The sequence below is a fragment of the Brachyhypopomus gauderio genome, chromosome 10, assembly GCF_052324685.1.
Source record: "Brachyhypopomus gauderio isolate BG-103 chromosome 10, BGAUD_0.2, whole genome shotgun sequence".
NCBI classification, from domain to species: domain Eukaryota; kingdom Metazoa; phylum Chordata; class Actinopteri; order Gymnotiformes; family Hypopomidae; genus Brachyhypopomus; species Brachyhypopomus gauderio.
Genome location: NC_135220.1, coordinates 893,828 through 919,383, shown reverse-complemented (window position 1 = coordinate 919,383; position 25,556 = coordinate 893,828). Strand labels below are relative to the sequence as shown.

Genomic DNA, 25,556 nt, shown 5'->3' with positions numbered 1-25,556 from the left:
CCGCAGCGGCGGCCATTTTGACAGAAGTTTGAGGTTAGGAAAAACAGTCCGGGCGCCTTTTGTTGTTGTGTTTTTTTATTTTTTAACATCACACGTAATTTCCGAAAGCAAACGTGCGATAATTTAATCAAACTTTAGCCATCGGAACGGTTGATGTGAAAACGTTGAAAACAAGATAGCGGAAAAAAAATCTCCCCGCCATTCATTGCGCGAGCGTGGTCGTCGTTAGCAACAGAGCTAGCTGGCTCGCGCCGCCGAGGGCCGCGTGCGCTCTTCATGGACGGAACCGTGATCGCGGAAAACGGCTGTTTCTGGTAGATAAACTATCGAAACAAACATTTCCAGTCTTAAGATATTCTAAAATAAATTCGCTACTTAATTCTCACAAAGCTAGCTAGGCTAGCTGGCTAACTAAATAATTTAGCGAGCGCGCGGTGGCTAACAGCAGCTCGCGCAGCGCGGCGACCTTAGCGCGGTTAGCATTAGCACGATTAGCATTAGCAACCACGGGCGAACGTTTATATATTTATATACAAGTGTTATAAATATATATAAATATGGAAACGTGCTACATCCGCGTGGCCGAGGACGAGAACGAGGAGCCGATGGAGATCCCGTCCGAGGAGGACGGCACCGTGCTGCTCTCGAGCGTGGCGGCGCAGTTCCCGGGCGCGTGCGGCCTGCGGTACCGGAGCCCGGTGTCCCAGTGCATGCGCGGCGTGCGCATCGTGGAGGGCGTGCTGCACGCGCCCGAGGCCGACTGGGGCAACCTGGTGTACGTGGTCAACTACCCCAAAGGTAATTATTACAGGTGCACGATGCGTTTGGAGGGGGTGGTGTGTGTGTGTGTGGTCGCTGCTCCAGACGCCGTGAGGTGCGTTACACTCGAAACAGTTCATTTGTTTTCAGACAACAAAAGGAAGATGGACGAGATGGACGCCGCGTCCGCTGTGAAGATCAAGAGGGGGGTCCAGAAGACCTCGGACCTTATTGTTCTCGGCTTGCCGTGGAAGACCACCGAGCAAGATCTGAAGGACTATTTCGCCACTTTTGGTGAAGTGATAATGGTGCAGGTCGGTGGTCCCCAGATCGTTTGACTTGTCCTTTCTCTATGAAGTATACATATGCTTAATTTTGTGCTAAATACTATTTATTTCCTCATCAGGTTAAGAGAGATGTAAAAACTGGAAACTCCAAAGGATTTGGATTTGTCAGATTTACAGATTATGAGACGCAAATTAAAGTCATGTCTCAGCGACACATGATTGATGGACGATGGTGTGACTGCAAGCTCCCCAACTCAAAGGTATAACCCATCACCATTACCACTGAAATAAATATTTATGCTAAATATACGCATATCTTTCAAATAGTGGATACAGTTTCCAAAGTATAATGTACATCAAAATACGTAAACAGTTGTTGCAAGTATATATAATCGATTATCCTTGGTTGCAAATGTGTATGGAAATAAATGATTGTACATTTGTGCATTGTTTGTTGTGAGCATTGCATGAGTAGACCCTGTTTTCTATTAATTGATCTAGTATTTCCTGGAACAGGCTGGACTGGATGAGCCTATGCGTAGCAGGAAAGTGTTTGTGGGTCGCTGTACAGAGGACATGACTGTTGATGACCTCAGGCAGTTCTTTATGCAGTACGGTGAAGTCACCGATGTCTTCATACCCAAACCTTTTCGCGCTTTCGCTTTTGTCACTTTTGCAGATGACCAGGTTGGTTGGCAGCCATTTGATATGGGAATTAGTTTGACGGTTTGCTTGGTCGACGTATTGTAATTGGGTGATTTGTTGTGTGTCCCCCAGGTTGCGCAGTCTCTGTGTGGCGAGGACTTGATCATTAAGGGCACCAGCGTGCACATCTCCAACGCAGAGCCTAAGCACAATAATAGTAGGCAAATGATGGATCGTGGTCGTTTTGGGGGGTTTGGGCAGGGTTTTGGTAGCAGTCGCAGTGGTGCTAGCAGCAGTGTGAATTTTGGTGCTCTTAGCCTCAACCCAGCTATGATGGCAGCTGCCCAGGCAGCCCTCCAGAGCAGCTGGGGGATGATGGGCATGTTGGCAGGTCAGCAGGGCCAGACGGCTGCCTCTGGCGCCACCTCAGCGGGCCAGACCAGTGGCAGCAGAGACCAGAGTCAGAGCTATAGCACGAGTGGGAATAACTACAGTACCACCAGCTCTGCCAGTCTCGGGTGGGGGGCGGGCACTAATTCAGCCTCAGGCAGTGGGTTTAATTCGGGCTTTGGCTCCAGTATGGAGACCAAATCCAGTTGGGGAATGTAGAGGCTTACTTTTTGTTTCTCTTGTGTGGTAAGTATTTTGAGAAGTTTGTAGCCAGATATTTGATTTCTTGGATTTAGATTTACTTTTCATTTTTGTTTAGAGGGAAAAGAAATACTGAAGGTTGATTATATATTGAGCTAGTTCTCTAAAATCTTAGTCGGAGGGGAGGGGGGCAGGGTCATGAGTGGTATGAACAAGAAAATTTGTTTTCATCGATTACTTTAGCTAAAATGTGATCTCATGTTGTGGGTACTAACAACTGAAATGTCGAGCATCATAGTGTCAGTGCCCTCTCAGTCATGTTTAGAGATGCTTTGTTTTGAACCTGACTTTTGAGTTGTAGTGTGTGAAATTGTTTTTGTTTGAAGTTTTTGGTCAAGCCTTCATAAATTTCTTCTACAGTTCACCACCTCTTTTCCAATTTCCCGGGAAGAAGCCCCTCGTTGGCCGCAATGTTCGAGCGATCTCAGTATCAGTACCCTTCTTCCCATGTGTAAATGCTTTGCCATCAAAGAACACAGCTTCACTCTGCATTTACTGTGTTAGACGGTGGGTGTTGTCTTTTTTTCTCCCCTTTTTCCGTGGATGAATCTGTCCGATGTTGTGTGGCTTTGAGAACGAGTGAGGTGGTCGATTGATGGTGCGCCCCGAGTGCGAGACTGAATGAGCGAACGGACTGAGAGAACGTGAACGCAAGTGTGAAAAGAGCTGGTTTGTGCGATGAAAACAAGATGACTGCAAGATGTGGGAAGAAGCTGTGTGAGCGAGTGTGAGCAGCAGCCCCGTGTGTTCTGTAGCGCCATCAAATGGACATTGGTTGCATCCTTGTTCCTCTGTTGATCTGACTTCATCCTTTTTCTCATTTAAATCAAGCTTATTTAGTTAGCGTGAAAGTTATATATATATAATATAGATAGATTATATATATAAACAAACACGTATATGTATGTAGTGGAATGTTTAGATTAAAATCTTAAATATTTGTATACTTGCTATACTATCTGTTGTGAATGCTTGTATGGTGTGTGTGTTCTATCTTCACCCTGTTACTGACCTCCGTGTGAACATGTGGAGTGGGGAGTTGGCATGTGTGGCAGAGAACGTGGGCTGAGTGACTCGAGGGCTGTTGTGGCGGTGGGAGTTGAAGAATCCCTATAGATACTTTTGCGTTTGTTAAGTGTTCTGAATGCATTTTATATATGTTTTGTGAATCAAAGGGAACTCTCAAATAAAGCTAATTTGACTAGGTGTTTGACAGTGGCGTATTTTTGATTGCTACAAAAATTAATTGCATTGCAAAAACTTATTTAATTCGCATGTATAGGGACCTTGGACTCGGCTGGCCCAGGTTTACATCAGAACCCAGAGTGAAGTCAGTTTTGGGGACGCGGAAGACTGAAGGTGTAGTGTTGGCGGCCCCAACACAGTTCAACTGGGGAGCTGCTGCTGAATGCCTTAGACCTGAAAAAGGGACTTCTTCACTTCACTGTAACAGGATCCCTGGAATCCCTATTGAAATTTAAATGGACAATTACAAATTGGCTGGATCACATGCCTAAAGAAACCCAATCCAAAATTAAAGGCAATATTTTATTTTCTTTTTTTTGTTTGTTTGTTTTTTTGTTTATGGAAGAATGCCTGATCCCCTCAGTCCCATTTCAAATGATTATCTGGTTTAAAAAAAAAAGTCCTTCATGCTATTCATTTTATGTATTGTTTAATGCCAGACTAATTTCTCTTGCTATTTTGTTTGTTTTGTTTTTGTTAAGCTGTCAAATTGCAGGCCTAGCAATTGTAATTTTAAGTGGTCGGATTTCACTGGACGTGGAAGGCCTTTTTATAAACTGTAGCTTATTCATTTCTGTCATAGGTGAAATGTATAGAACGTAAGGGTTTTGTGAAATGTTTGGGCTTTACTGGGGCATAAGTAGTCAATGACCTGCATCTCTGGTAATACCCAATAAACAGGCCCATAGGAATCATATCACTGTGTTTTAAATCCTATCCTTAAGTTCCATTTTAGTCACTTAAAGTGTAAAATAAACATTTAATTTTACAATCAACTGTTTTTACCTTTAGAGTTGTTAACTTTTAGGTTTACATTTGGCTGTGTGTTGGGATAGGCAGGTGAGAAACGAGACATGGACGTGACTAACGAGGATAACGTAGGATATCAAGGATAATGTTTACCATGCAAGTTATAGGGCTCATGTAACATGGCCGAGAGTCTTTTAAGTGCATGTGTAGTCTGAGGTATGCCTTTGACGTTAACCTGAATTAGGTGGTCCATATCCTACATGACCGTCAGGAACACATTTTCAAAGTGGTGTTCTCTGGTTTTCCCCCCAAGTTGTTCCAAATTAAGATGATGTGCTTATAAATACAAAGTGTCACAAAATTCAACAGCCTTCAAAGGTCTGCTTGAAAAGTTTAATCAGGAAGTTCACTGTATGGCAGGTTTTGAGTTTATCATCAGTAGTATTGGTAAGTTTAATGATGCTAACAAAGCAAACTCTGAAGGCTGTTAACGGTTAGTGGCATGTAAGCATTCCTGAAACATTTCTAATTACCAAAATAAAAATTCCCAAAAATAATTTTGCATAATTATTGTAATAGGATAACTAGATATTTTTATTGCAGGCCATTTACAAAGTATTTTATAGTATGTAACTTCTTTAGGGTGTCAAATTGCTTTTAAAAATCATTTTAACATGCAAAATCTGAAGTCTAAGCAATATAATGTTACATATTTTAGAAGTGTTTTCAAAACATTTCTGAGACATACACCTCAGACATTCCTTAAATGTTTATTAATACTTGTGATTTGGAAATCGGCTATTCTTAGTTATGTAAGGTATAGAAGACCAGATTCAAGGAGACATTGTTCACTCTGGATACGTTAGCATGAAGAGAAGGTCTTCCAGAAGAAGTTCTTGCACGGGGACTTCTCCCGGGCAGGTGACAGGCCAAGCATGAACTTCTCACCCAACTTTCCACTCAACAGCTGCTCCATGTCCACGGCTCCTAGGTCTTTAGCTGTCATGTTCAACTCAGCCAGCTCCGTCAGGACCTTCAACAGCAGCTCCTTGTATTCTTTTGTCAGAACCTGAGAAATGGAGATCTTTTGAACTCTCCATGACTTAATGTGCAAAACAAATATCTATCCCCCCCCCCCCCCCCCCCATGATGGCTGATGACCGAACTTCAGCAGGTCTGTATTAACCACTACATTGAAGAAGAAGAAGGTGATGGTGTAGACTCACCTCATTGCTGTGCGGTAGCTTCTCCTGGACAGGCAGAGCTGCAGTTCCAGACGTGCCCCAAGTGATCAGAAGCACAGGGACCAGACCTAGCAGCACCTTCATGACGAGCGTGCCACCGTCTCCTGCTCCACGGGGATCTGCTCTGCCACCCAGACGCATGCTTTATCGGGCATTCACAAGGGCCACTGACGCAGCCCACAGGTAATGAAGAAAATTAACAGGCTTAGCACTAATCAGATCAAAGCCGACTTTTCATGTACTCTAAAAATGACATTTCTGTTTTGCTGTTCGTATATATAACGTTGCAATTCATTTACAATCCTCCAGTCTCAAATACACTAACTTAATGTGTCTACTTGCTGTCGATACGTTTTGATATGCACTAATCTAACATGTAGATTGAGAATGTTGCTACACCAGTTTTTCATTGTTGCTCATTGACTATTTTTAACAGGGTTTAATATTTCAACACTCAAAATAATAAGTAATAATAATACATTTTTTAAAGCGATGAAAGCCTTTAGCCGAATATATGACGCACATTCAAACAATGATGGTGTCCCCTCCCAGACTGAATGCAAGAAGACATGCAAAGCGATAAAAAAAATCATGCTTTTAAGATAATATACATACACACACCAGAAGCTCTTAGTCATATCACAGAGGAAGCTGCTGCAACTGAAACTCACGAGCCCTCATTGTTCGCCAGACTGCCTCTCCCTTCAGTGCAGTCCATGCATAATTGATGGGCAGGGCAGTGGAGAGGGTGTCCACTTACTGCAAACGGTGGTCCACATGCTGGAGCAATCCGAGATGATTCAGCACCACCCCCGCGTGCTCTCAGCCAAGTGCCATTGTAAAGCTGCCAGGTCCTGCTGTATCCTCTCTGTAGCGTTCGCCTTCATTAGGAATATGCCACGTTCCTCTTTCTCGAAGTGGGTTGTAATTACAGAGACGTTTTTTTTTTACACAACAGAGCCCGGGAGGGGGGGACACACACACGACATGATGGTGAACCCGACACACTTTATGTGAATGGAAGGAGACATCTTATCATCGTAGGATTAAATGGCAGACAGTGCTATGTGAGCTGAAGTGCACTCGACCTGCTGTTGTGCTGCGGGGACGTCAGGTAGCCGCATGCTCGTCACTGGTGGCTGCGAGGGCCTTCATATCGCACGTGCACGTGAGGAGATAAGGCCAGGGATGTAGTCCTGTAGTCATTCATATACCTGAATTTAATTACCCATCCAGCTTACACGTTTTGTGCTCTGGGTGGTATTTGAGTCCTGCACTTAATACAGATCCTTCCTGGAATTCAGTGGTGGTCGATGCTTTCATGGCGAAAGCCAGAAATGGCATTGGCACCTGAGCCAGTGAAGGACAGCCAGTGGGGGGGTCGTGAGGATGTAGTGGTCACACACACACACACACACACACACACACACACGCACACGTAACCATTCTTTCTGTTCTCGTGCTTTTCACCCTTCTGTGCTTCAGTCGGACATGGTTTAGGGAAAAAAGTCAGTTGGTTTTTCCCTACTCATGCAGTATGCATTTGTTTTTGTCCAAGTGTCTTAGATTTGGAGCGTGGGAGGTTTTTGTGCATTACAAAGGCTCTTTGTTCACCTCGCACCTGTGCTACTTTTCAAGACAAACAAAGATTTGTCTGCAACCTGTTGGTTAACTTACTCCAGCTCAGTTAAATTCATCAACTTTTCATCTTCATTATGCAATCACTGTATACACAATGAAGACTAGGGAGTAGTATAAACAATGTAATATTTCTCAGAATGTTATGAATTTTATAACAGCATAACCAAAACATTATTTGATCAAAAGATTAAGCAACTTTCCTCCATATTCCCATTCCAGTAACCCCCCAGTAAAAACAAACATATCTAGCCGATCACCACTGCAGTCCTGTGCTTCTGTAGGAATGTCCAAGCGTTTCAGATGTACTGTTCACACATATATGACAAACACTGTGCATTGTGCACTGGGCTGTTGAAACCAAGATTGCCTAATTTTCTTGTTTCTAAACTACATTTACACAGTGAATGTAAACTATTAAGTGGTTCCTTTTCCATGAAACCCTGCCTTCACATAACGCTAGTGGAAAAGGGTGAATTACAGGTTTGTATTATTTTATCTTGAACGTTTCCTGTCTTGTGGTGCAATTGATAATATGTGAATATGTATGGATTACACCTTATGCCTTAGCACATTTTAACCTATATATACACCTGTGAGAGGCAACAGAGTTCAGTCTGAATGCTCTGAGCATCAGTGTCCCTCCTCTCAGGGCCAAAGCACTGCTGGGTTTAAGATCTCCATGTACTAACATTCCTCATTAGCTCATACACAATTTACAATGTTAAATTACATTAGTTAAATTGTGTTAACAAATAACCAAATATTTTCAATATCATGGAATAGGCCCAAAACTTCAAAATATGACTGTCTGGCTCGATTTGGACTGTTAAAAATCAACACAGTAGCTTCATGGGAACAACCTGCTTACCAACAAGAGTGAGAGTAGTCTGCACTGGTCCTTAGCAATCCGGTGATGTATTCTCCAAGTTAGTGAAGCATCTAAAAACACAATTCTCCCTTTTAATAAGAAAATCTCTGTTGACAGTTAAATATGCTTATACAAAATACAATTGTGAATCTGATTTACTGTAGACAGGCAAATGAAGTGGACCAAAGCTAATGAAAGATTGGACTCTTTATTTAGGCCAATACAGTACAATAGTAAACCGTAATCTATGGTCAGTGCTATCGACTCTGGGACAAAATAACCAGTAATACACTTGAACCTTACAGTGTATGTGGCATAGGGCTCTATGCAGTTCACTACTTTCAGAAAGAGGAAGAATTTGCAAATTGTGTACACATGGTAGTGTTCCATCAAATACAGAACTCTTCATTACTTTGATAGGTCATAAAACCCTTAACTAAAGTTCAGGTAGGGCTGTATTACAGGTTCAAAGCACAAAGAGGAATGTGTCTTGCTCAGGGGCCCTGGTCCCATGTTCTTGTACAACATCGCCCTCTGGTGGAGCAGGACTCCTTCGCTTAGGCATTGTAAGAAGTGGAGGATACATTCCCTCCATGGCCTGTCCAGTTGGTGTGGATGAAGTGCCCAGGATCTGACAGCAGCTCGTACGTGTGGGCTCCAAAGTAGTCCCTCTGAGCCTGTAGTGCAAAATATTGAACAACCGTTATCACATCTTTTGCTGTTTGGTGGGTCCTTTGCGCATAAACGCTGGCGATTCGGCAGTCGTTTCGAGTAACAGAAGCCCTTTCTTCGGTGTAGACTCAGCGGTGTGTTGGACAGGCGGATCTCACCTGCAGCAGGTTGGCTGGTAGCATGGCGTGCCTGTAGCCGTCGTAGAAGGACAGTGCCGTGGTGAAGGAAGGCATGGGGATACCCAGCTCAACCCCCGTGCTCACGACACGCCGCCACGACACCTGCAGCATGGGCCAAAGACGGACGTTACGAGTTAGACGGACAATAACTCATCTAGTTGCAAACGCATTTGTATCAGGTCTCCAGTGGCCTCTGAACTTTAAAAAAGGGGTGGTGAAGTGATATATGGGTATTTTGTTATGTATATAGCTATAAAGTACACATATACCTTTATACAGAAGTTAAAACCATAGCCATGATGTGATGGCCATGTATGGGGTTTAATTCTCTACAGTTGTAGCTCCCGTACCTGACAGTCTTGCACAGCGTTGGTGAAGAAATCATCTAAGAGCAGATTCTGCAGCTCCGAGTCTCGGTCAAACGCCTCCTTGATCTTTCCCAAGAACACACTAAAGGAAGCAGAGCATCTACGTATCGGCTCACCGAGAAAACAAGAGCCTCGCCGAACACGGTCACAGGCTCACGTCAGCTCAGCAGGAAACAACACGCCCGTATTACAGGATTCCTGTATATCTAAAATTGACCAGGAAGTGAAATAGGAGCCGTGTTTCCTCATGTGAGGTTCCACTGTTACAACACCGAGCAGACATCGATGTGGTCATGCACCATTACATTGTTCTCAGCAAAGAATCCAATCTGGGTTCCTCCGTGTCTACGGAGCACGCTCTAGCCCGACCTTTGACCCTGGATCTAGGAGCGTACCTCCGGATGATGCAGCCGCCTCGCCACATCAGGGCGATGGCGCCGTAGTTGAGCGACCAGCCGAACTCCTTCGCCGCCTGCCGCAGAAGCATGAAGCCCTGGGCGTAGGAGATGATCTTGGAGGCGTACAGGGCCTGGGGGAGGAGATCCAACGGCATGAAGACGCAATAAGCCGGAAGCTACAGAACGTCCAGACTCGAGACGGCAAAACTAAAGAAAAGTCTGTACAGAATCCAAAAGCTTTCAAATTACCAAGAAATAAAGAGCAAATTAAATCTGTGCCTAATACGGCTGCACCAACCTTTCTAATATCTTCGAGAAACTGGTCCTTGTCCCCAGTAAACTTGGCCCCCTGAGGGCCCTTCAGGCTCTTGCTGGCGAGCACCCTCTCGTCCTTCAGAGAGGAGAGACATCTGGCAAAGACAGCTTCACCTGAGGGACGGCACAGGCACACGTGTCACTTCCAGACAGGCGCCCACACAGCCTGACCAGAGCGCTAGATTACTGGCTGCTGATGAATTACAATATTATTACAAAATTCATTCTGGGCCCAGGGGAGCCTATGAAAAAACCATGAAATAAGAAAGACAGAACACGCTACATTTGAACTGCTCCATAACTTAACACTAACTCAGATCAACAGTGCCACCTCTGTTAAGTGTTGATTAGAATTAGAAAGATAAAGAGACCAAAATAAAAAATAATGGCCACTGTATACTGAGAAAAAGAAGTAGTTGTGAAACATTTGGAGTCTGATGGATTAGCTAATCTGGTTTTCATTTACATCATAATAAAGACATTTAACAAACAACAGACACTGTATTTAGTTTTGCTATGTATTTGCTTTAAATACTCAGATAAGGTCACTTAAGGAGATAAGAATGCAGAACTCAAGATCATTACAAAGGGTTTCTTGCAGCTTGGATTTACAGGCATAATCTAACCAACATTTTGTCAATACACATACAATTACCAGTGATTAATCATCTAAAAGCATTGCTTGCCACATCCACCACCTGCAGTCTTAGCCACATGGACATGAGTAAGCATGACTTTGTCATTTTAAACAATGACACACCGATGAGGTGGAGTTCACAGGGGGACCAAAACTGTTGTGTCACGGTGATCTAATCACTTGGATTCCCTGTGGAACGCAGTCTGTTGGGACTGAAAATAAATGAATAAATAAACCACGGTGCAACTAAACCTGCACATCCAAGCCCACGTTTCAGCAGTCACGTTAACAAGGACGGGACACAGCGGTGTGGCGCCTTCACAGACTCACACTGACAGGTTAATCTTTCTGATTTTTCCATCTCTCATGTTTACCTTCCCTTCGTCTGCTTAGGCAGCAATGAAACCAAACTCGTGCTCTTCCCCCTTCTAACTAGATGACAAAGCCAAAACGTACCAATAAGGGTGACCGGTGTGCCGTATTCCAAGGCGGAGATGGCCGTCCATTTGCCCGTGCCCTTCTGCCCTGCGCTGTCCCGTATTTTGGGCAGCAGGGGAGTGCCGTCCGCGTCCCTGTACTTCAGGATGTTGGCGGTGATCTCGATGAGGAAGGAGTCCAGCTCCGTTTTATTCCAACGGTCAAACGCCTACGAAGAAGCCAGCCATGTAGCCTTAGACACACAGCGAGAACCTGAGCAGAAAATGTCTCGAAGGACGACGTCCACCACTTCCATCAGAACCGGTGCTTTGATTAGCCCACGAATTGAGCAACCAGGAAACATAGCTTGTGTGCGAGGTCACACAATAAAGAAGGAAGCGGGCCGGGCCTCACCTGGGCCATCTCGTCATGCCCCATTCCCAGAACATCTTTCATCAGGTGGTAGGCCTCACAGATCAGCTGCATGTCTCCATACTCTATGCCGTTATGGACCATCTTTACAAAGTGTCCCGCACCCTCGTCTCCAACCTGTGCAACCAAACCGCAATCAGCTTGTTAGAAAGCACACAAACACAAGAGTGCCTTCAGTGTGCGAAGGGGTCAAGACTCACCCAGTCGCAACAGGGCTCCCCCGTTCCAACCTTTGCAGCGATGCTCTGGAAGATGTCTTTAATGTGTGGCCTGTTGAAGAAAAGTCAACCTTACTGGTCACCACGTTACTGCACGGCATGTTCTGAGCACGGCTGGACGGGTGTATTTTCCCCCACCATGCTTCCTGTTGTCCGCCTGGCATCAGAGACGGCCCGTGGCGGGCTCCCTCCTCTCCTCCACTGACCCCACTGCCCACAAACAGCAGGCCCTTGGCCTTCAGGCTCTGACACCGTCGCTGCACACACACACACACACACCATTTACATGCCCTGATGTACACTGACACACACACACACACATAAATATACATGCGTGACTCTGCTTGTTTCTCATGACTCACCGTCGTGTCTCTGTATTCAGAATTGCCCCCGTCGATGATGATGTCTCCAGGATGGAGAAGAGGAACCTACCAACAAAGACTGAGGGTGACTTCTCAAATAAAGGATTACATAATGACACAAGCATGACGACCCACAGAAGCAGACATTAACCAGTTTGTCTATGAAGTCGTCTACGGCCTGGCCGGCCTTGACCAGAAGTATGACACGACGAGGGCTCTTCAGCTTGGACACCATGTCCTCCAGAGACTCGGCGCCGATCACTTTGGTGCCTTTCGCTTCATTTTGTAAGAAGTCGTGCACCTTGGACACGGTCCTGTTGTAAGCACAGACCTGGGAGAGACGTCCACAACACACATTCACAAGAGTTTGACAAACTGAAAAAGACAATAAGTTCTAAGAAGAAAAAAAGAGGGAACTGTCATTCAGTAACTTACAACAAAGCCATGGTCGTTCATGTTCAGGATCAGGTTCTGACCCATCACTGCTAAACCAATGAGAGCAATATCCGCTCTGTGCAGTGGGGGAAACAAGAAACAGCGACATCACAACCCTGAACTCACTCCTTACACACTTCCTACACACTTCTTACACACTTTTATCCATCATTTCCTCTAAACTAGCCAGCCAAGTAGCAAAATGAAGAAATATGGCAGCTAGGGCAGTTAGCTCGTCACATTATCTACTACTACCCACAGTACTAGACCACTGACGAGCTTGGGTAAAGATATGAGCCCGTGTAAACTAACACTTACTGCGCCATGACTCAAACGAGTGTCCTCGGTACAATAAGGGGATCCAGCTGCGTCCACCGTCGCACACTTCCTGGTTCACGCTCGCGCCGTTCCACTGGGGCACGCGACGCACCTGACGTAACTATGGCGCAACTCATTTAAATACCAGCCAGCTCATTGGTCGAAAAACTCTGAGGCGAGGTAGAACGTCTCTGATTGGCTTAACAGCGTAATGACGCCTCTCGGTGGCGCTGTCCGCCCACTAACGTACACAACACGGACATGTATTATGAAAATGGTGTACGGATATACCTGATTATAATTTGTGCTAAAGGAAAGTATTGTGTTTATTCTTCAAAATGTATAGCAGAATTCTGTAGCCGTTTAGAAAGAAAAAAACAAATTAAATGTATATTGGTAATGCGCGGGTTGTACCTTTATTCTCACCTCATTCACTAAACAGTTCAATGGTGCAAGATTACACATAATTAACATATCGGCATTGCACATCTAGGCTATACAGCGAGTGGATTATAATTATTACAAATACAGAAGACATATTTACATTTTAATTCAAGCTCCATACAACATGTAATATTTACAAAATAATTATGAAAATGAAGCCAATATGGAGACAAATAACGTACAGTGTTAATGCTCGGTTTAACGAGTTCTTTCAACAAAATGTGTCTGAATGTACGTTTAATAAAGCAGGAGTCAATATTTCGTTTTTGATGACAGCAGAGGGGAAAAAAACATTATGCTGTGATAAAACGTCAAACAAAGGACCAAATGTATACGCAATGACTAATTTTGGATTATTTCAAAAGAAAAAAATGTATTCCCTGATATTAGAAAAGAAATCTAAACAGTAGCCCTCCCTGCATAATAACCTTGAAGTTCAGACCTGGACTAAAACTGTTTGAAGTAGTGTTGTCGAACTGTTGAGCAAATGAAAGCAGAGGGAAGAACAATCATGATTCAAAAATATTATATTGAAAATGATTTTTTAAACCATTCCCACAAGTGAATGTATTCGTCAGTGACATCCCAGAGGTACATTCAAAGTTCACTTCAACCTGTAGCACATCACGCCATCGGATCTTACCCCATCGTTTAGTTCATATTTGAGTAAACAAGAGATATCCACATCAGGCTTTATTTGATCTGTTAGTCATCATGACCATTTGTAATGTGCAAAGAGCTGCAAATTAATATATACATTGCAAAAAAAAACAAACAAATACAGACAATTCATCATCAGTGCCTATGCCTATACATTAGTGATGTAACTCAAAACGGAAAATCTTTGCTCTGTCATGGCGCTGAAACACGTTAGTTGGCTATTCTAGCTTCAAGCTCATTTATGCTTAGTGATAAGTGAAGAGGAAAATAATTCAAGTCCTTCACTCTGTCATTTTAGGCTGCATGCATGTACATTTTCAGCAGATTCAATAACAAACAGCCCAAAGAAAGAGTTCCTTTTCAGTCACTCAGGCTGGTTGACCTGAGAACGAGACCACCTTGGGCCATTTTCATTTGTTATCTGAGAACGTCCTTTCAGAAGGCCTCTTAGCCAGAGGAGAACACCTAATACTTGAAACAATCACTATTTTGACTTTGCTGTGTTGGCGATGTGTTTCAACAACCACACCTTACTGTCCAGACTAGCTCACGTTAGCTTTGGGGAATATGTGGAGCCCCAAACCTGCTGGTTGGTTGGCCAGAGGTTATCACACACACCATCCTGCGACCTTAACGCGAGCTCAGCACTGAGCCACTAAGGTGTCGTGTATTCGAAGTCCTCCTTACTGGCTTCAAATCGAACATACAGAGCAAACATTTTCCTAACAATAAATTAAGAAGCAGAGAATATTGTTCCTTTTGTATGTTTTACACTGCAAAATACCAAAATGAACATCAGTGCTGTCAAGCATTTAAAACAAAGTACATTTTTAGTGACAGTGCTGAGACCAAAATCTCCTTCAGTGGTCAAGCTGTATTTGTGACATGTTAATGTGCAAAACTATTAGCTGGATAAAAAGGAAAAAATGCCCTTCTTACACAACTTTCTCTTTAGCAAAGATAAGTTACGGAATGTGTGTTATAGAACGAGGTTAAGATAATGGGAATACAATACAGAAAGAGCAATTGCTTTCACCAATGTTCAATTCATGGACTCTTATTTAATCCCCGTTTGTAGAAGTTTTTTGAAAGAGATCCAGGAGGTTAGCCAATCATCTCTTTACACAACACTCAAGGATTCTCTGGCCAACAGATCACTGAAAGATGAAAATCGTTACGTATCAAAGCAGGCTGCAATATCAGCAACACAACTCACACTTTCTTATAGCCGGCTGTGTAGCAGCCCGTGGCCAGCCAATCCCTCGAGCTGAAATCAATGCTTTCAAGAAATAAAACATTATGTGGTAATGGCTACACGATAATGATTCTTTACATTTGTGTATGTTTTATCCCTTTACTAAATGGAATTCATTTATGCTAAGCAGAGACACTGTCCTAAACCACTGCCTGATTGGTGTTCTGCGGCCAAGTTCAGAGAAATGCTTGATCAACCTCAATCAAACATTCTCCTTCAACAACTCGTTCATCCAGTGCCACCGTAATACACAGAACAGGGAGAAACCTCGCCCAGATTTAGTTACACTGAGCAACATTTCACTTCAGGAGAATGGCGTTGGCCCTTCAAAGTCTCATTCTTTCCCGGTGTTAGGAGATCTACTTACTAGCATAAAAACTATTGAGCTAACCTTTTTCTATGAGAGAAATATATAATTTCACTTAGATGTATGCCGCTGTCTTTAACCTAAGTTCACTGGTGTACGTGGTGTAGCTTTGTAAGCAAAACTGGTCATATCCTGAGGAATTGCCGTTGCCATGCGGGAGAACATATCTGACTCAACAGATAACACTGAAAAAGACTTAACCTTCACCGACGAGTAGGAACTCAAGAAAGAAGAGGAACTGTTCTGAAGAATCGTGCACACACAAACAGACTATTACAACATGCTACTAGAGGAAGGTTGCGTTGTGACAAAGAACGGAAAGCGGAGACAGATCGAATCCCAATGAAACAGCAAAAGGCTCAGAGAGAAGAAGAGGGGGGAGGGGGGGGGGGGGGGCATGTGCGTTCAGTAACTCAAAAGTTAATTTGCTGGAGAAGAGACTTAAGCCACAGGTCTACATACAAGAGAAAACCATCAAGAATCACAAAGATTAATAAGTTTTAACACTTCGTATGTTCAAAGGCTAGGCAGAAGAAACAGGGCGCGCTATCTCTGCAAACTGGTCGACTCGATCAGTTCTTCAGCAGTCCAGAGCGTCTTCTCGCCAGCTTCGACCTGTGGAAGGAAGCAGGCCAGGAGACAGGGTGAGGGGCAGCATGTCTAACTCCTCAGGCCAGGAGACAGGGTGAGGGGCAGCATGTCTAACTCCTCAGGCCAGGAGACAGCGTGAGGGGCAGCATGTCTAACTCCTCAGTTACAGCCATTTTCAAAGCCTCTGACTAATGAATGCCATTGCTGACGTTCATCTGAGCACGTGCACGCGTTTGGGTCCTGCCATGCGCTCCTGCTCTGTGTTTTTGTCGCGGGACGGTTGTAGATCACCTTATTGTTCCTGCGAGCAGCGGGCTGAAGGCGTACAGCCAGTCGTTCAGGTCCTTATCGTTGTTGGCCTGCAGCAGAATGCCTCTGTGCGTGGTGCACACCGCAAACGTGTTGGGAGTCTGACGGACAGAGAACGGAAATCGTTACAGTCTGGCGATTCTCCGGTTGGTCATGTCCATGCCCTTGGCGTGAGGTCAGGGGTTTTACCTTGAGCATGGCCTGTTGATCCTCGCTGTATTCCACCTGAGCGGTGGACAGGTTCAGCACGCCCCTCTCCACCGGGTCTTTGTCGCTGTTGTAGATGAAGACGTACGGGCGCCGCACCACCACAAAGTGCTTCACCCACGAGTTGGAGCGCGGCTCCATGAAGCTCAGGAATCCCTTCTTGGAAACCACCGAGCTGTAAGAGAGGTAGGTTGGCGCACGTTTAAACAGGGCATGAGATATAGCAGGAACACTCCTTCGCCAGTTAATGGCTGGCCTGCGTAGTTTTGGTGAAAATTATTATTATGTGTCGGATCATGGGAATACAATCGCTGATAAAACACCCACACTGTTCAGCTGGACTCTGTGGCGTTGGTCGGGATGCTCACAGCACACAAGGCTATTCAGTGATTTGTTACAGGGCTCACAATCGGCTCACGAGCTCTCATCTCTCTGTTCTCTCTTTGTTGAGCTGTTCTCTCTCTGCGCAAGTGTGTGAGAGCACTCACCCCGGCCTCATCTCCTCAATGTCGGGCACGAGGTTGAGGAACTCGTGCTTGCCGGCGCGTGCTAGGTAGGACATCTCCAGCGGGGGCACTACGGGGAAGTTCTCGTAGTCGGAGCACATGGGGCTGGATGCACGAGAGTTGGCCTCAGGAGTCCTGCACAGACGCCAGTGTTTAGGGGAGCTCGCATGCTTCATCTAACCCACCCCAGCACTGTTAGACAAACGGGAGCACTGGAGCTTAATTAAAGAGTCGTATAGATCCACGAGGACGTGGTGTTCTTACTTCTGGTCCACCAGTGAGGGGCAGGTGGAGGACGGAGTGAGAGTAGCACTGCTGAGGCTGGTGACAGACGGATCACGACCCATGGGCGAAACGTCAGAGAGCTGTGAGAGAACGACATGAACGAGGGGATGAAACCCTTTTAAAGCATTTGAAACCTCTTAAAGCATTAAAGCTTGTGCGGCGCGTGCGCTCAGGACGCTACGCTACCTTGCAGTCACTGACACTGTGGCAGAGCTGGTTGTAGTCGCTGTTGAACGTATGGGTCAGGAGTCTCAGGCACTACAAGGTAAGAGGTCGTTTAAAATCGACGTCAGAACCCACGGCGACGCCGTTTGTAAATAAAGGTGCGTCTCGATAAGCGAGCCGTTTTATTCACGCGACGCTGTGGTACCTTGGTTGCCAGCTCCTTCTCACGGTCCACCAGGCTCTCGATGTCGGTAGAGTCGTAGCCGCTGCTCTCGCTGGGCGTGACGGCGCTCTCGAACGTGGTGGAGGAGATCTGCGAGGAGATGCTGGTGGACGTGCTGAGAGTGCCACTGCTCAGACTGGGGGAGAGGGAGTCGCTCAGGGACTTCAGAGGAGCCGACTCACTCAGCTTCTCCCGGAGCAGCAGGAGGTGTCGGGTCTTCTCCACCTGCCACACACAGATTGAAATGACAAGCTTTGATATGGCTGGCGGTCGCTACTAGACAAACCTGGAGGAGACCTCCATCGGGGGGGGCCGTGTTTGAACCGGAATCGGTTCCTCATTTAGAAAAACAACGTGCGACGATCGTTCAGAAGATGTAAGCGTGGGGTCTGCACCTCGTACAGCTGATCCAGCTTCTCCAGCTCCCACTGGTGCTCCAGGATCAGACTGTCTCCACGAGGCCTCCAGCCCGCCAGGTTCTCCTCTCCACGCACGTACGCCACCGACGTATCCAGAACCTTCCTTCTCCTCCTCTGCATGCCTGTGTCACGCAGGAAGCACTCGGGTCCATAAGCTAAGCTTGAATATATGCCAACTGCACTTCACCACAGACAGGCAGAGGAGGCCGGGAAAGAAGAAGAAGAGAACTTACCTGGGCTTCCCGTGTCGGCCATCTTGCACAAGCTGAGCTCGTAGATGCCGGTCACTCGATTGCTGTGAGCAGAATAGTGCAACAGAGTCCCTGAGATCTGAGGACACTTCACCAATGGGTGAAATACCACAATACTACTTGCTAGAACATTCGCCCACGAGACGCACACCACTAAACATAAAGACCAAGATTCTGTGCACAAGACTGACCACACGCAGACTCACCAGTCAGGGGTCTTAGAATAACCAGTGCCAAACAGGTTCCTTAGAGAGCGTGGTGGGGAAATCTTAGCATCTCTGGAGTAGAACACCATGCAGATATCTTTGGTGATGATGGCAGGCTGAATGCAGTGATCAAGCTTTAAGAAGAACACAAAACACAAAACACATACATGTTCAGGTGAAGCCCCATAATCATTACACCTCACTTAGTCTTGGCACACAATTACCTGTGCTTACAACTAATGGATATTTAACCAAAAAAAGACATTCATGCAGCATGTTAAAGAACCGTAATCAGTACAGCAACCCAGTGCCCGTGATGAGCACACTATGCTGACCTCAAGGTATGCAGACAGGGTCATGTAAATCTTCTCTCCGTAAGGTGTGACCCGGTTGAGCAGGAGAGAGTTGTGCAGGGAGCTGTCCCAGACGGCCTCGAAGCGGTAGAAGGTCCTGCAGAGAGGAAACGGTCAAGACTTTGTGCTCTGCGGGAAAGCAGCAAACCTCGTCTTTTGCCGCGATATGCCGTCATTTAAGGACGGAAGGGAGATGCTCAGAAGGGCAGGCGATGACTCAAAGGAACAACGATCATTCTCTGTACCCTTCAGCAATCTTTTGTCATTTGTGGCCCAGTTATCACAGTGCCAGCAGTGTCCGTATTCATCTGCGATATCCCGTTCACAAGATCACCTGTGGTGTTTCGCTAGCGAGTCTTAAATGCTCTACGGCCAACGTTAGCACTCTGACCTTTCGTAGAAGCGTCCATCGCATAAAGGACGCATGGTTTCTCACAACAGCGGGTCAACGTGCTGATGCTTCCCTCTGCTAATGTGCAGAGTGTGGTGTCATAGTCAGACATGGCCGTCAGACGGCTGCATGCGCTGTTAAACAAGGCTGAGGGGTGAGGGGGGGTCTTCTGTGCTCAACCAGCAGATGGCTGTGTCAGCACTCAGTGTGTTCCATCATGAGGACGGTGGTAAGAGGGTGAAGAAGACAGACATGCAGAGTAAGAGAGTCCGTGAGTGTGTGTGTGTGTGTGTGTCTGTGTGTGTGTGTCTGTGTGTGTGGCTAAGCAGTGGGCCTGTGTGACAGGTTCCATCTGGGTATGCATGCAGAGATCAGATATGTTGGATGAAGGTGACACGTCCCACAGGACTACGTTAGCCACATCACGTCCGACGGTCCCTCACGCCCACGCCGAGACTCACCCTCTCTAGTTCGGCAACTCAAATGTTCCAGGGAGCTGTAGATTTGACTACTTATAAGCAAACAGGTGTGACATGCGTCAAGGCTACAATGACTAAAAACAAGCTTCACGCTTCTAACCTGAATAAAATATAGAATACAGCACAGAATAGATAGATAGAATAGAATATCATAGTGTGATTTATAGCCTCAGTGCCTCTGCAAAAGCACTTGGTTGCAAATCACCATCGCTGAAATGCAGGTGAGCTCACTTCCATGAGTGAATGTTTGATCCTTTCACCACTAGAGGGCAGGCTGGAGAGGTAAAAAGGGAAATTATGGAGCAGATTTTCATCTCAAAGCAGAGTGACCAGCTCTCCACGTCTCTGTTGAAGTGGGCAATACATTTCCAGAAGCACTGATTAAGAGGCGCTGGACACTTGTTTAACTGACCATCTTAAAGAAGAGGATTCATCCTAAATACTTAATTTGCTCTGATGTTTTTACCTTATGCAAATAATTCAGTTTCACACAAATGGGGCAGAAAGCGTTAGTGACCTTCTACAAGAGGGGTGACAGGAACACACACTACATACAAACTCACTACTCGTGACTTTTTGTAGCTAATGTCTAACATCTCTACGTATAGTTAATTTATTGAGGGATATATAAAGCCCTTTGAGGGAAAGAGCTTTATATTTGTTTCTGATACCTAGCAATATCACTATCAATACAAAGCCTGTGCAAAGCCAAAATGTCCCGCCACAGCAGCAAGAAAACAAAAGAAACAAAAGCAGAGAGTGAAATTACACAGGCCAAAAGCATGAGGGCGTGCAACTAAATAATCCCGCTCATACACAGACAAAATAAACACGCCGTTCTGGTCATTTCCATCTTTGTCCACCAGGTGTCTCACTTGTACCATGTCAACACCACCGATATGACTCATTTTTACACGTAAAGCAGGAAGGCAGTATGAGAGCTGAACATTGTGTTCCAGCACCATCAGCACAAGTGCCATGATAAATTAACATGGTAGAATCAAGGCAGTTAACTCAAGGCCTGCTCTAACATTGCATAAGGCATCACTGGAGAACTTGTGTTTAAGGCAGGGGGGCGCGTGTCACGTGCTGCAGGGTCCACGTGCCGTCGGGTTCACGTGCCGTACCTGTTGGAGTTGTGGGAGGACTTCATGTTCTTGGCGGAGATGATGTTGAGGGACAGCACGGCGTCGACAGCTGCATCGTCCACCTCCAGCTCGTTCCTGATGCGTCCTGGGGAGATCGCCACAACCGTCACTCAACACCTCCGGCCCAGACCCACACCCCTCCGATACCAGGCGGCCGTGAGGGACTCACCGACCACCAGCTCCCTCACGTCTTTCCAGTGGAGCTCACTGCCTTTCTCGTGGATGAGGGTGACCGTGATCCGGCGCTGGGTGCCCTGAGACGGAGAAAAATCCGTGTCACCAACACCAGCATCTGACCAGGCAAACGTATCCACGACCAGAGACCTGGATCATCTGACTCTTATCTCACAACAACCACCTTCAGAATTTGAACTGAGCGTCTTTTTTTTATGGGACCAACAAGAAAGCAGGATCCTGAAATAACCTCTCTGTGCAGCCGTTACGCAGGCAGACTGGCCGTTTACCTGATGTAGCAGGTAGGTGCCCTGACACGGCAGGCCTCCCGTGTGGTCCACGACCGCTGGGATATACCTGCCAAACACATGCAGGTCAGAACCGTGATTTGAGCAGAAAAAAACTAAAGGATGGTCACAGACACCCAATGAGCAGGTTCAGGGGGTTAGGGGGCGTGGCTTATGGGGTCGCTTCACTCACTCTCCGGTGGGCTCCAGCTCACTGATCTCAAACCAGGCGAGCAGGTCGTACTTGCTGACACACTGGCCCAGGTTGGACTTGCTGATGGTGTTCAGCTTGGTGGCCGGGACTGCAAAGGAGGGACGACATTAAACAGATCAGGGGACTGTAGCGCGTACCCAGGACCACTAAAGCAAAAAATACCAAATAAGGTCATATTAATTACACGGATCATAACAACTATGATGGCTAGCTGTGATCTAGGAGGTCTGAAGTGGATCGTCCAATAGCGAGTGCTGAGTCACTGGACTGCGTAGGTACTCGGGACCGACAAAAAGACCATCCGTTCAACAGCACTTCGGTGGTCGCACCGTTTTGACGGTAGTTGAAGTGATTTTGTGCACATCTTTGGTTCGGAAGCACGTGGAGAGGCGGGAGGGCGTATTTGAGGGCGTGTTTGAGGGCGTATTTGAGGGCGTGTTTGAGGGCGTATTTGAGGGCGTGTTTGAGGGCGTGTTTGAGGGCGTGATGGAGGGCGTGATGGAGGGCGTGATGGAGGCCGCGTTGGAGGCCGCGTTGGAGGCCGCGTTGGAGGGCGGGATGGAGGGCGCGTTTGAGGCCGCGATGGAGGGCGCGATGGAGGGCGTGATGGAGGGCGTATTTGAGGGCGTGTCATGCACACTGTCTGTAGTATGTGTTTATGTTATTTCTGTGGATGTGACACATGTGGCCTCTAGGGTTCGGCTCAGCCCTGATCAGTGGAGACAGAACTTTTCACATCTTGGTCTGCTGCAGCTCAGAGATCCTGCTGACTGGTGCTCAGAAGGTGATGGGTACAGACCTGCCTATTAGAATATACTGCTCTCAGGAAAGAGATCACATGACCTGGGGTGCACACGTTATTTGACCAGTAAGAGGAAGACTAACGGCTAAATCAGTGTGCAGCATGGGACTGATACTACGATGCCAGGGCATCAGAACGCTTGGCACCACTATTAGGGACAGACAGCTGGGCAGGGGCGGAGGAGATAACAGAGGAGTTCACACCCAGCTCGAGAGCGCCCCCCTCAGGATGAGACACACCAGCATTCATCCCCATCATAACTTTGGGAGGTGCTGCTTGCCCTTCACTGGCTGGGCGGAGCTATAGACGAGGTAGGAGGAGCAAGTCTATGTCACATGACACTTTTCCATACAACACTATAGGCAGCTCTACGCCTACACAATATGCTACAACACATCGGCATCACGTCAAAACACTTCTAGTACTACAGCCTAGAGGTGGGCTCCCACACAGGCTCCCTAAACCACACAGGGGTCGTCTCCCTGGCCCGGGTGAGGCCATGTACCAACCGTGGTGTTTGGGCACAGAGAGGGCGGAGTCACACGGAATGGGCAGCGAATGGAAGTGGGCGGAGTAGTCGGCCCCGCCCTCCAGCGTGGCCACGGCCGTGGAGGCCAGCGCATTGGCGTGCGCAGACAGCGTGTCCAGCACCTGGCCGTGCACGTAGCCGCTCATCAGGTACCTGATCAGCTCGATCTTACGCGCGTGGTCTGCCACAGGGACACGCCCACCAGGCGGAGTTAACGCCAGATGCAGGAGGTCGTGGGGGAGTGTGGAGGAGGGGCCACGTTTGAATGGGATTCGGGTGACAAATGAGAAAAGGAAGAAAATGATTAAAACACAATGCATATGACTGAAGAAAGAGTCTGATGGGTGCACATCGCCCCACTAAGTCTTAATAGTGCTGTACAGCCCAGACTAGATGATATATAGCAAAGCAAGCTATACCAAGCTGCTGGCACGCTTGGGCACAGGCCACTGCCAGCTCATGCCAGCTCTACCCGCTACACAGCTGCGCTGCACACAGACGACACACAGAGACTCCCTGGTGAGTTTTAGTCACACAGCGAGATTTGCTCCCCCTCCCTACAAGAGCGATCAGGACTACAGCGTCTTTCCCAGCTACCCATCACACTACAGAAAACCAAGAGGCTCTCGTGGACAGATAACATTGTCAAGAGGGATTAGCGTGGAAGTGTACTGTGGGGTTCTGTCCGATTTAAACAGCTTTGCATGTAATGATTCGTGTAATCAAATACATGATGATGGTCATGGAGTGTGCCCTCAGGATGGTGTCAGGCAAGGGTTGGTCTAAATGTCTGCTTAATTTATAATTATGTAAATGGTTCATTTGTAATTAGAGTTTTACAAATGTATATGCATTTCCACAGTAGACGAGGAAATAGGTTCTGTCGTACCTGGTTTGGACAAAGGCATAGGTGGGGGATAGTACTTCCTAGAAGACTGTGGAGGACTGAAAGAAAAATGGGCAGAATAAATCACTGAAGATTCAGCAAAATTACATATGTTACAAATTACAAATCAAATTAATTACAAATAATAATATTAACTTTAAATTTAATTCACTCAAATATATATTTCATAATCACTTTTACCAAAACGTCTGTAAGCAGGTTCAGCTGTGTGTGTGTGCGTGTGTGTGTGTGTGCGCCTGAGCACAGTACCTGAGCAAATCCTGTCCATGATGGTGCAGAGGGTGGAGCTGGTAATGGCCAAACACTTCAAACACAATGGGCTTGGTCTTAATGTACTCGATAAAGGACTCCGTCACCTCTACAGAGATCTACACAGAAGGTCCATGGTCATGATTCATATTTCATGATTCATCATTCATGTGAAGCAGAGCTGTGACAAAATGGGTTCAAATACTAATAGGCCTAAACTATAAGTGTGAATAAGAAAGTTTTGCAGTTGGAGAAGCATGAGAAGTAGAGAGATCAGTAAAAAGCATCAGTGGGATCCAGTCACCCAGCCCAGAGGAGGTCCCACCGAACACTGGTCAAAGATCTAGGTGGAGCGTTTCTTTTAGTTTCTTATGATGACAGAGGAAACAGCGTTTGAGCAATTTCTTTAACTAGCCGTGTGAAATCCTCAGGTCTTAAGATTTCTCATACGATGAGGGAGACTGTAAGTGTTCTGTGTGTGAGGCGTTTCGTCAGGGATGTGGAGACTGTAAGTGTGTGTGAGGCGTTTCGTCAGGGATGTGGAGACTGTAAGTGTGTGTGAGGCGTTTCGTCAGGGATGTGGAGACTGTAAGTGTGTGTGAGGCGTTTCGTCAGGGATGTGGAGACTGTAAGTGTTCTGTGTGTGAGGCGTTTCGTCAGGGATGTGGAGACTGTAAGTGTTCTGTGTGTGAGGCGTTTCGTCAGGGATGTGGAGACTGTAAGTGTTCTGTGTGTGAGGCGTTTCGTCAGGGATGTGGAGACTGTAAGTGTTCTGTGTGTGAGGCGTTTCGTCAGGGATGTGGAGACTGTAAGTGTTCTGTGTGTGAGGCGTTTCGTCAGGGATGTGGAGACTGTAAGTGTGTGTGAGGCGTTTCGTCAGAGATGTGGAGACTGTAAGTGTGTGTGAGGCGTTTCGTCAGGGATGTGGAGACTGTAAGTGTGTGTGAGGCGTTTCGTCAGGGATGTGGAGACTGTAAGTGTGTGTGAGGCGTTTCGTCAGGGATGTGGAGACTGTAAGTGTGTGTGAGGCGTTTCGTCAGGGATGTGCGACCGCACCACTCACATTCTGTACATGGTAGAAACCCAGCGGGGCGCCTTTCCCAGAGTTCTTCAGCGGCTCCGTGCTGAACGCCTCGTCGTGTCGGTGGAGGAAGCTGTCGACGACAAGATCGCAGGTTTACAGCACGACTGCATCGGTGCCGCTCACGAGAGCTCGGTTCTCTCCGGGGCGGACGACACAACGCCGTGAGAAAGAGGGCTCGACTCACTTGAACTGGCAGAACATGTCGGCGTA

At 46.6% G+C, this 25,556-nt stretch overlaps 4 protein-coding genes across 18 annotated transcripts in view; 1 reads left to right on the top strand and 3 right to left on the bottom strand.

The window, feature by feature from the left end:
* The first annotated feature begins 25 nt into the window (after positions 1–25).
* Positions 26–4,363, top strand: tardbpa (TAR DNA binding protein a). Of its 9 annotated transcripts, none has more exons than XR_013133554.1 (7): positions 28–798; positions 895–1,073; positions 1,166–1,306; positions 1,563–1,733; positions 1,824–1,908; positions 2,703–2,849; positions 3,625–4,363. XR_013133554.1 is itself a non-coding variant. In XM_077018483.1 (6 exons), the coding sequence occupies exons 1-6, from the start codon at positions 558–560 to the stop codon at positions 2,795–2,797; spliced, it is 927 nt and encodes a 308-aa protein (XP_076874598.1). In that variant the 5' UTR covers positions 31–557; the 3' UTR covers positions 2,798–3,548. The 9 variants fall into 9 exon arrangements, 5 of the variants coding, with proteins under 5 accessions (XP_076874596.1, XP_076874597.1, XP_076874594.1 ...); XR_013133555.1 differs by having other exon boundaries at positions 29–798; positions 910–1,073; XR_013133553.1 differs by having other exon boundaries at positions 31–798; positions 910–1,073; positions 1,548–1,733.
* A 353-nt stretch (positions 4,364–4,716) lies between these two features.
* sst6.2 (somatostatin 6.2) lies at positions 4,717–6,520 on the bottom strand. 3 transcript variants are annotated; one of them, XM_077018486.1, is made up of 3 exons: positions 6,342–6,520; positions 5,564–5,748; positions 4,717–5,406 (listed from the first exon to the last, which is right to left on the bottom strand). In XM_077018486.1, exons 2-3 carry the CDS (start codon positions 5,720–5,722, stop codon positions 5,200–5,202), a joined length of 366 nt encoding a protein of 121 aa, XP_076874601.1. In that variant the 5' UTR covers positions 5,723–5,748; positions 6,342–6,520; the 3' UTR covers positions 4,717–5,199. The 3 variants fall into 3 exon arrangements, with proteins under 3 accessions (XP_076874601.1, XP_076874600.1, XP_076874599.1); XM_077018485.1 differs by lacking the exon at positions 6,342–6,520 and adding an exon at positions 6,203–6,338; XM_077018484.1 differs by lacking the exon at positions 6,342–6,520 and adding an exon at positions 6,197–6,337.
* A 1,759-nt stretch (positions 6,521–8,279) lies between these two features.
* On the bottom strand, positions 8,280–12,970 carry pgd (phosphogluconate dehydrogenase). The gene is made up of 13 exons (XM_077018478.1): positions 12,842–12,970; positions 12,524–12,599; positions 12,240–12,419; positions 12,089–12,154; positions 11,865–11,983; positions 11,709–11,778; positions 11,491–11,625; positions 11,116–11,305; positions 10,006–10,136; positions 9,705–9,838; positions 9,292–9,391; positions 8,921–9,043; positions 8,280–8,767 (listed from the first exon to the last, which is right to left on the bottom strand). The coding sequence occupies exons 1-13, from the start codon at positions 12,847–12,849 to the stop codon at positions 8,648–8,650; spliced, it is 1,452 nt and encodes a 483-aa protein (XP_076874593.1). The 5' UTR covers positions 12,850–12,970; the 3' UTR covers positions 8,280–8,647.
* Positions 12,971–13,965: 995 nt separating this feature from the next.
* Positions 13,966–25,556, bottom strand: part of kif1b (kinesin family member 1B) — a 56,022-nt gene continuing 44,431 nt past the window's right edge. For all 5 annotated transcript variants that reach the window (XM_077018470.1, XM_077018474.1, XM_077018471.1 and 2 more), the window contains 19 exons: positions 25,531–25,556; positions 25,326–25,416; positions 24,263–24,381; positions 23,996–24,051; positions 21,755–21,863; positions 21,565–21,631; positions 21,270–21,354; positions 21,080–21,185; positions 19,065–19,179; positions 18,730–18,863; positions 18,506–18,567; positions 18,249–18,394; positions 17,836–18,078; positions 17,652–17,723; positions 17,445–17,545; positions 17,163–17,315; positions 16,657–16,849; positions 16,450–16,568; positions 13,966–16,182 (listed from right to left, as the gene is read on the bottom strand). The exon at positions 25,531–25,556 is cut by the window's right edge and continues 125 nt beyond it. In XM_077018470.1, coding sequence (XP_076874585.1) covers positions 16,140–16,182; positions 16,450–16,568; positions 16,657–16,849; positions 17,163–17,315; positions 17,445–17,545; positions 17,652–17,723; positions 17,836–18,078; positions 18,249–18,394; positions 18,506–18,567; positions 18,730–18,863; positions 19,065–19,179; positions 21,080–21,185; positions 21,270–21,354; positions 21,565–21,631; positions 21,755–21,863; positions 23,996–24,051; positions 24,263–24,381; positions 25,326–25,416; positions 25,531–25,556 — 2,040 coding nt within the window. In that variant the 3' untranslated portion in view covers positions 13,966–16,139. The remainder of the gene's footprint in view (positions 16,183–16,449; positions 16,569–16,656; positions 16,850–17,162; positions 17,316–17,444; positions 17,546–17,651; positions 17,724–17,835; positions 18,079–18,248; positions 18,395–18,505; positions 18,568–18,729; positions 18,864–19,064; positions 19,180–21,079; positions 21,186–21,269; positions 21,355–21,564; positions 21,632–21,754; positions 21,864–23,995; positions 24,052–24,262; positions 24,382–25,325; positions 25,417–25,530) is intronic.